Source organism: Macadamia integrifolia, chromosome 11 (genome assembly GCF_013358625.1).
Source record: "Macadamia integrifolia cultivar HAES 741 chromosome 11, SCU_Mint_v3, whole genome shotgun sequence".
NCBI lineage: Eukaryota > Viridiplantae > Streptophyta > Magnoliopsida > Proteales > Proteaceae > Macadamia > Macadamia integrifolia.
Genome location: NC_056567.1, coordinates 314,231 through 324,056, shown reverse-complemented (window position 1 = coordinate 324,056; position 9,826 = coordinate 314,231). Strand labels below are relative to the sequence as shown.

The following is a 9,826-nucleotide window of genomic DNA, read 5'->3' as shown; positions in this document are numbered from 1 at the left end:
AAAAAAAAAAAATAATAAATAAATAAAAACACACACACACACACACACACACACACAAAAGAAGAGAAAAACTTTTAAATACCTGGCTAGTGGTCCAGACCATAGAAATAGAAGGGTTAGGTGGGGATGATTGTGGACAAGAAAATGACAAGCTTCTTGAAGTTTGAGTCAAGCTTATGGTGTTTGTTTCTTGACAAACCCCTATTTGGGTGTGTTGATTATAACAGAAATACTGAGTGAAGGTTAACTTCTGTACAGAATCCAGTCTACACCCAATTGCTCTTGGTTGTGGAAGGTAGTTTTAAATGCTGCAGGAAGCTTAGGCAATCATAAAGCAACTGATTAGTGATAGTCTTGAACTGATCTCTAGCCTGTAGCTTGTTTATGGTATATAAAGATATTCTCTGAAATGTGTGGATGAGCCTCCAACCCACCTTCAATGATGAAGCAGTACATTAAGAAGAAAAATAACACATACAATGTAATTCATATTGAAGGTGGAGACTTGCCAATTCAGTCTTCATGAAAGGTAGAGATCTCTCTCAACATATCTTAGGGGAGAGACTTATCAAAAGAAACATGCTTGGCATAAGGATCTAGTGTTGAATTGAAAGGTGCTTCTAGAGTGGTAATTAGTATGTAAAATTATTGCATATACTATTTGTGTAGATAGTCATGTGACCTAAGAGTGATGGAACTTGGTCAGTTCAGGAGTAGAATCATACGGTGAGGCTTTGTTATTTTGTTTTGACTTTCATCCTAAGTTGTCTGAATGTTGGTCTTCCGTGGAGTCTCATGCGTTACAAAGGAAGACTAGGGGCACCTTTATCCTTCTGTCTTTTCCCCTTTACTTATCTCTGAAATGTAATATTCTCCTTTCAACTATTAAATTGAATGGGGAAAGCGGACATGATTGTATTTGCTTGTTACTTATGAAAGTAGGACTAGCTTCACTGGGAAATTTTTTTTGTCATGATAATTTTATTTTAAATACTTGCAATTTCCTATGTTCTGTTTTAGTAGTAGCAGAATTTGATTCAGGCAGCCTTGTCAATAACTCCTGTTAAAAATGCCAAGAACAGCATGCAGGCTGTGGCTGCAAATGATTCTCTGAGACCATGAATATCTAGTGCCAGTCCGTGATCTTGCCTCTGCATGTCGTCTGCTGAAGCAATGAATACATTGAACAGTTGTCTTCTGTAGTGAAATAATGAGAGTTCTATGCTGCAGCCATGGAACACCTGTTGAAAGCCTTTAACGTGATTTAGTATAGGTTGCTCGGCAAGGGTTCCTACCGAGCAAGCAACAAATACTGGAATTATGAATAGATTTTTTTTTTTGGAAGAATAAAACAACAATCAAGTCATAAATGAATTGATTTGATGATTTTAGGGATCTACTTGACACTAAAATACATAAACTGAATCATTCTTTCTCTAGCTGTATGAGGTTTGATCTATATTAGCATTCCCTTTTAAAAGGCTAAGAACAGTATGAAGCTGTTGCTTCAAATGCATCTCTAAAACCATGAATATCTTGGAGCTGTTCCTTGATCTTCCCAGAGCGTTTCGTCAAAGGAGGTTATCAATGCATAAAACTAGGTGTTTGTTATCATTCCTTTTTTAAAAGGATTTTAGTCCATCAGTAAGGAAACAATGACAAGTCAGGCTCTGTGGATTTATAATATTGTGTTATTTACCTCATTTTTTTTTTCTAATGCAACGAAATTATTTCCACTGTTTATAAATATATATTTCTTAATATTTTCCTCTGATGATGTTCTTGATATGCATAGACTATTGGATAGCATTATGTGTGCTAGCTGGGAGTAATGTTAACAATTGCAATTATTTTGTTATATTGGGGCAGATCTATGGGCTGTAATATATGACACCCTCTTACCTTCTTTCTAATTGAAAGATTGAAGGATTCATCTGATATTATATTATGTTGTAATCATAGGATGTTAAAAATAGAAAGGAAGGTTTGGAAAAGTATCTGCCATTGTAACAGGCTTCATGCATTGTAACATTGAATAGCAGTCAAATTTCCAGAAGTACTGTTCCCTATTATTTTCATCATGTGCAACCTTATTTTGAAGATGCAGTATCCTCTTTCAAATTAGCTAAGCTTGTGGTTATTTGTTTGTGCTCGTGAATCAGATGATGGGGCAAGTTAACAAGGAGAGGCTGGCTGAATTTCTCGGGGAGCTGCAGCGGAAAGAGGACACAAATGACCGATATGTAGCTGCTCTAAGAGGAGAGACATTGACTAGAAACCCTTATGTGAGGATTCAACCAATGCCAAAGCCAAGTAGCACTGAAGCTGGTAAAGATTCAAAGTCTCAGTAGCTGAACAAGGTTGGAATGTGTCTTGGAGGTGTTTATCTATGTGACACCAGACTTTATAGTTTGCTTTTGATACTAAATGTTATGCAACGAAGGTGTTGGATTTAGGCTGTTGGACTTGTTTCACACTTCACAGTAGTTCTATATAGACTTATTATTTTTTTATTCTCTCAAGTTGAGCTTGCTTCCTTTGGTTTCCAGTTCATTTCATGGATCAGAGAAATTCGGAGATTTTTTTTTTTCTTTTTGGTGAACATTCTATTCATGTTATCTAAACATAAAGCAGTCATTGCAATTTGTAATCCTACTAATCCAAGTGCACTTGAGGTATTTGAAGGGCTTGATATAATGTCAATTAGATACTGTTGTTGTCCTTCCTGATTCACCCTTGCCCTTATTGTTCTTTCCTTATAATGTTTTTTTTATTTTTTTGCTTCATACCGCTAGAGTCTGAAGGTGTTCAAGCCCTGCCCGTACTAGGAATCATGTTGGGTTGGCTGCATCAAATGTCGGATTGGTTGGAAAACCGAGTTGGTTTGATTTCTTTTAAATATAAATAGCTAATTTATGTATTAAACTATTTCAGATCATACAAGGGAATGGCGCACTTATTATGGATAAATTACATGACTCATAAGGGTGCATGTTAAGGGTGGGATGAGACTCAACAGTATTCATATCGCTGAGGTAGCTACATCCTGCTGAGAGTTTCAAGTTATTAGGATTACCAAGTAACCAACCATTAGCAGTTTCTCTTGTTTCTTGTCAATAGGTTCCATCTTAGGCAAGAATGAGGGTAATTTGGAATCCTTCTCTGCTGAAATGTGTTAGAATCATTTAGTTTGATTTCCATCTTGGTACTGATGATTCAAGGGGATGATCTAGAGTTGGCTTGAGGCTGGGTTCCGTTTTGAGGAATTAAATGAAGTGATGCCCATATGCCATGAATTATGTTTAATAATATGGTTGCTGGGTTTGGAATGATTTTCTGAAATATAAACTTTTAGATGAAACTTGGCATATTATAGCAGTAGCATATATATATATATATATATATATATAATTTTATTTTTTTTCAAATTAATAAAGTTTTTGATGGAATCGAGAGGAGTCGACATTGATGCCCCTGTGCCTAGAGGGAGTGAAATGACTATCCCATGCCTCATGAAAGGTTCGAAATCCCACCTCTATTGATATTTTCATCATTCCCATTGGCCCCACACTAGCGCAAGGATCACTGCTTTTAACCCTCTCCCAAAAGAATAATAGGGATAGGGATATGTACACTGGGGGTGTCGGATGAAGTATCATATAGGAGGGGTAGGGGGTCATTTCAAAAAGGGGAAGAGAGAGAGATTGACAAAATGGATGCTAGCTTGTAGTGTATCAGTGGCAAACCCAACATTTTTTCTGACAACAAAGTAAAACCAATTTTTTCTCTAAAAACAAACAATTGACAAAAATTAGTCAAGACAACTATTTGCTTAGTTGGCTGATGGCTTGGATGATAAATTTTTCATGAATGACAAATTGGAAAAGAAATGATATTGTTAGATCAAACACCAAGAAACACGAATAAAGGGAGACAATAGATCCGTACGACATAGAGATTTAACGAGGTTCACACACCAGGGTGGTGTGCTACGTCCTCGGGCGAAGAAGAAGATGATTCACTATGCAGAAGAGAGATTACACCCTAGCAGCGGCGAGGAAGAACTCGCCCTGAAACCCTAGCTTCGTGAAAACCCTAGAATACAATGACTTTCTCAACAAGCAACAATACATTATATATATACTCCAAATCGCGGTTCGACCCATCGGGTCGCGGTCGATCCGGTAGAACCATCGCCCCTGTACCCCCATACGAGATTAGTGATGGGCTCTGGGCTTGGGCCTATCGGCCTAAGCCCTCTGCTTCCATCACAGATCTCAGAAAATTTTCCATTCGGGTCACCACCAAAATATGTCGGATCGAGTCAATCTTCAAAACGGGTCAAGAATTCGAGACAAACTTAACAGATATTAATAAAGAAGAAAAAATCTCTTTGAACATGACAAGCGGCTTAGCCTACATCTTTTCATATATATAATTTTTTTTTTAATGAAAAAAAGAATTCTATTTGGGAGTGTGAACTATAGCAATGCTGTCATTGCTGTCATGTGTTTATCTCTCTTGTTCCTGTGAAAAGACATCTTTTCCCCTTGTTTTGAGGAGGAAAGAGAGACATATGGAGTGCTAGCGTAACCCATGCTCCCAGATAGGGATCTATTTCCTTTTTGTTATTAAGGAGGAGGTATGCAATCCGTTTGACGTTCCCCACATCCAGACACAGTTGTTGTTTTCCAAGGGGGGGGGGGGAAATCTTTCCTAATCCCCCTGAAAACAAGGGCTGCTCTAGGCATGGGGAACGCTAGCCGGATCCTTGTAATTATTAATTCTATTGAAGAAAGAGAAATAAAACAATATAAAGAATCCTTCCTAAAACAATGAGAAATTTCAGTCATCCCTGAACTAAATCCTTTATCTATCCAAAATCTTCTATAGAATATTTGTTTTCTAATTCCCCCAATACCGTAAAGATGAAAGCTTTTCTAGTAAGGATGAAAAAATAATCTCTTAATCATGAAGATATGAGGTTCCGATGGGACACTAAATTAGTGAATGTCATCATTAATTATGACCCTTTAGTTCAATCTAAGTGTTAAATCTAACGGATTAAGAGATCCTTCATTAAGTGTAAAGCAAAAGTTGATCTACAAGAGGTGGGGCACAGAGGGAGTTTTCCAAGGGGGAGAGGAGAGAGGCAAACACACTGCTGGGAACAGGTTTAGAGTGGCCAACCTTAGGTTCAAATAGCCTTTTCCTTAAGCAAAGATTCTCTAAGTCAACTCTCGACTCTCCATCGTCGGGAGAAATAAAGAGAAGGATGCAGCCGTAGGCTATGCCCTAGGATAAGAAACATTCTCCATAGTAATATAGGAAAAAGGAAGCCTAAAGGCAGAGTGGTGCTTCTTACTACCTGGAGAAAGAAATAGAAAGATGCAACAGTAGCCTACACCCTAGGATAAGAAACATTATCCATAGTAATATAGGAAAAAAAAGAAACCTAAAGGCAGCATTAGCCTTTGCACTGGTGGAGAGGCCACGCTGCATAGGGAACCCTCTCTGGCTCTTCCAATAATATATTAAGGGAACAAAGTTTTTTGTCCAAAAATGCCCAATGCCAGACACATGAAGCACAGAAAACACTTGCCCTATTTTAAGAAATGTTTCTCTAAGTCGATTGTCCATACACTAGCAACATCTTTCATCCTTTTCTCCTCTTGCAAGAAATGATCTCTCTGCCTCCTATATAGAAACCGCTTCATTGCTAGCTCCTCATTGTTGCACTTCCCTTAACCTGTGTTTTTCTTCTCTGATAACCTTCATAATATATTTTCCCAACCCAGTTGTAACCAAGCTGCACGTAATCTGGTCCCACGAAGACACCCGTCCGTCGTATGGGAAGTTGGGACTTGGGAACTACAAAAAGATATAATAACCGATACAAATTGCTGTGTTCCGGTGATTGAACGATGTTAAGAAAAAAAGATACAAATTGCTGTATTGGGGTTTACGATATATCGGCCGTTACAGAAGGACCCTGCGTCCCTTAAGCCATCTTTTATCGGCTGCCGCCAGAGCGTGAAACTGTAAACGCAGGTCGAGTTTTGAGTGTAAGAAGCCACGCTGCGAGCGATGTTGACTATGTCTCTTTCGGAGCACATCTGCACGTTTAGGGTTTTTCTATCAAACCCGCATTTTTTTCGTTGTGTGTCTGTGTGTGTGTTTGTGTGCTAAAGTTGCTGTTCGGCCTTCGCCTAAGTGACCTGCTAGCTTAGAAAGGTTCTTTTGTTTTCATTACTCCTTCAAGCATGCCACAAGGTTCTTTCTATCTCCCCATTTTATTTCTTTATTTATTTTTCATCTTTTTCGGTTCTCTGTTTAATTTTCTTCGTATAATTGATTTTGTTAATCTGCAGAGCTTCCGGGCTACTATTATGATCCGGAGAAGAACAGGTACTTTCTTCTCAAAGGTCCAATACCCGGCTCTACTCGTAGTTCATCTGCTGCTGCTGCTTCTTCATCAAATATTCAGAAATCCAATCAGGTAAAACTCGCCAATATTACTTCTTAATCCCTTTTACTCGCATATTTGAAATTTCCGATTAAAAAGGATTAGTCGGCTTAGTTCTTGCTACTAGGTTTTGAACATATTGTGTATTGCTTATAGCTCAGGTTGGTGCTGCAACAGCTTCTTAATGTCTTCTTCTATTGAAGAAGGAACAGTGATACATTGGTGAGAGTTATCATGAGAAACTCATTTTAGTTGTTGCATTCGAGGACTTACTAGATAGGTTGGGCTTCCTGGTTGGTGTTCTAGTATTAGGAATAGATATGATGGAAATGGAATGCTAGTGTTGCATGACCCAGAATCTGCTTTGGGAATTCTATTCCCCTTTGATATGTGTTCGGTAGTTCAAACGGCGGTTTTATTGGTGATCACTTGATGTTAGAGAGTAATGCTTTCTGTTATTCTGTTGTAACAAATTAGCTGAGTCAGCTCAAGATTCATTGTCTTGATTGGTTAGTTAGTTATTTGATTAGTTAGGTGGTTAACAGTTGGAGGTCAACATCTTGTAACAGAGGAGAGTGTCGATCCCTCTCCCTTCTTGTATATAATTCATCTCAACTAATGAAATCGGTACTGGAGTTTTAAACTCAGAATTACAGTCTTCAACATGGTATCAGACGCCATGTCTGGGCAACCATCTTCACCTTCAACACCTTCTTCTTTCACCCCCTCTCCATCAAGCATTTCCTGTCAATTAAACTTGATTGACATAATTATTTTCTATGGAAGTCACAATTTCTGCCATTATTGCGAGGTCACGATCTTCTCGGCTATGTAGATGGTTCTTTTCCCTGTCCAGAGGCGACAAGCCCTTCATATGCTTCCTGGATCAAGCAAGATCAGCTTTTCTTAAGTTGACTTCTGTCTTCTCTCTCTGGGCCATTCTGGTTCATGTTGTTGGCTTATCTTCCTCAAAGGATGTTTGGCAAACCCTTGAGCAGCAATTTTCTTCCCAATCCAAGGCTCGTTTGATGCAATTCCATCTCCAACTTCAGACAATCAAGAAGAAAGACTTTTCTATGGAAGAGTACTTACAGAAGCTTAAGACTCTTGCTGACAATCTAGCAGGTGCAGGTCGGCTAATTTCTTGAGATGATCTTGTTCTATACGTTCTTCGAGGATTGCGTCCCGATTATGAATCACTGGTTACGGCAATCTTCACTTGAGATGATCTGATTCGTCTCGATGACCTATATAGTATTCTGTACAATAAGGAATTACGGATTACAGAAGCTAATATTCCCCAAATTGAGAGTGCTCCATTGTCTGCAAATTTGTCTCACACTCACACATCCAACAAAGATTGTCCAAATTCCGATTGTTCAAAATCTTTCAACAGAGGCGTTTTTTCTCAGGGTTTTGGTTATCGATCTAATCAAAGTTCTGGTTATCGTGGTCGACGCCGAGGTTGATCCTTCAACAGAGGTGGAACATATTAGGGTTCTGGTTATCGCCCTCCTCATTTCAATTTGAATGCCTCAGAGCAACCCCGTCATTCTGCCTCTACCTCTTTGTATGCTATGAAAGCCAAGGCACTTGTTCATCCTCTTCACCGCAGGCTCTTTTTGTTCAACACAACAATCCCTTTTATGCTGCTGATCAAGGATGGTATCCGGACTCTGCTGCAACACATCACATCACTTCTGATCTAGCAAATCTTGAGCTTCAAGGTGCTTATCCTGGTACAGATCAGTTACATGTTGGTATGGAGCAGGTTTTTCTATTCATCACACCAGTTTTGCTCTTCTTCCTACTACTCAAACTCCTTTAGCACTCAATAATATGCTTCATGTTCCTCTTATTTCCAAAAATTTATTGTCTATATCACAATTGACTAAAGACAATGATGTCTTTTTTGAATTCCATTCCAATGATTTCTTCATCAAGGATTCCATCACAAAGAAGATCCTTCTACAAGATCGAATGCATAATGGGCTCTATCAACTTCTACCTGCTTCCTCTTCTTCTTCATCCAAATCAGCTCACATTGGGGAACGGGTACCTTTATCTGTTTGGCACAATCGCCTTGGACATCCCACACCAAAGGTGGTTCGAAGCATTGTTTTTCGTCATCATTTCCCGTTTCACAGTCAACCTCAAAACAATAGCATTTGCTCTTCGTGTCAACTTGGCAAATCTCACAAACTTCCTTTTAAAAGGTCCTCACACTGCAGCAAACAAGCTCTTGATCTTGTATTTTCAGACATTTGGGGGCCTTCTTCAGTAACATCTAATGGTTTTCGATACTTTGTACATTTTTTAGATGATTACACCAATTTCACTTTGATTTTTCCTATTACAAATAAATCTGATGTTGCCTATGTTTTCATTCATTTCATGACTCAAATTGAAAATCTGCTTGGTTGCAAAGTTAAAGTTCTTCAAACTAATGGTGGATTAGAGTATGCTAAACTAAATTCTTATTTCTCCACTCATGGCATTTTGCATTGCCTATCTTGTCCACATACCAGTGAGCAAAATGGTTCAGCCGAAAGAAAACATCAGCATGTAATAGAAACTAGACTCACTTTACTTGCTCAAGCTTCAAAAACTCTTCAATTTTTGAGTGATGCGTTCCTCACTGCCACCTTTCTCATTAACCGAATGCACACACCTGTTCTTCAACATATTTCTCCTTTCAAAAAATTGTTTCACCGACCTCCTGATTACACTATTCTCCGTTCTTTTGGTTGTAAGTGTTACCCCCTGCTTGTCCATATAATCAACACAAGGATTAAAGTATCGGTATCGGTCGGCGTATCGGTCGGCCAAAATTAAGATACGTATCGGAGGGTATCGTATCGTATCGGAGATACACTAAGATACGCTAAAGATACACACATAAATGGATAGGAAACATTTTTTTAAACACTTTTGCATAAAGAATTTGTTAAAAAAAGCTATTGATAACATGTATTATGCATAAGCACTAAATGAGAGTATCGTACTAAGAATTCAAGGTCTGTAGTTGTCCCATAAATGTAAAATCCTTGTTCCCAACCTTGATTTTCACTTTAGTTAGAGAGAAATATGGCTGACAGCAACTTTGGAACAAAAACCCTTCAAAAAATCGTTTTTTTCTGAAAAATTACCCATATTGGCCATTATGTGACCGTAGCGCCGATACGTATCGATACTCCCGATACATGCTGATATATACCGATACGTACCAATCGATACATACCGATACTCACCGATACATACCAATACATACCGAAACATGCATTTTACCTCAATTTTATATTTTTCATAGAGTCGTATCGAGGCATGTCGTATCGTATCGATGTGTATTAGTGGTGTGTT

General features: G+C 38.4%; 1 protein-coding gene across 1 annotated transcript in view; it reads left to right on the top strand.

Annotated features, from left to right (window-relative positions):
• The window catches only part of LOC122093182, a 5,829-nt gene extending 3,108 nt beyond the window's left edge, over positions 1-2,721 (top strand). The window contains exon 2 of the mRNA XM_042663463.1: positions 2,163-2,721. Within this exon, the coding sequence (XP_042519397.1) occupies positions 2,163-2,351 (189 nt within the window). The 3' untranslated portion in view covers positions 2,352-2,721. The remainder of the gene's footprint in view (positions 1-2,162) is intronic.
• The last annotated feature ends 7,105 nt before the right edge of the window (positions 2,722-9,826 follow it).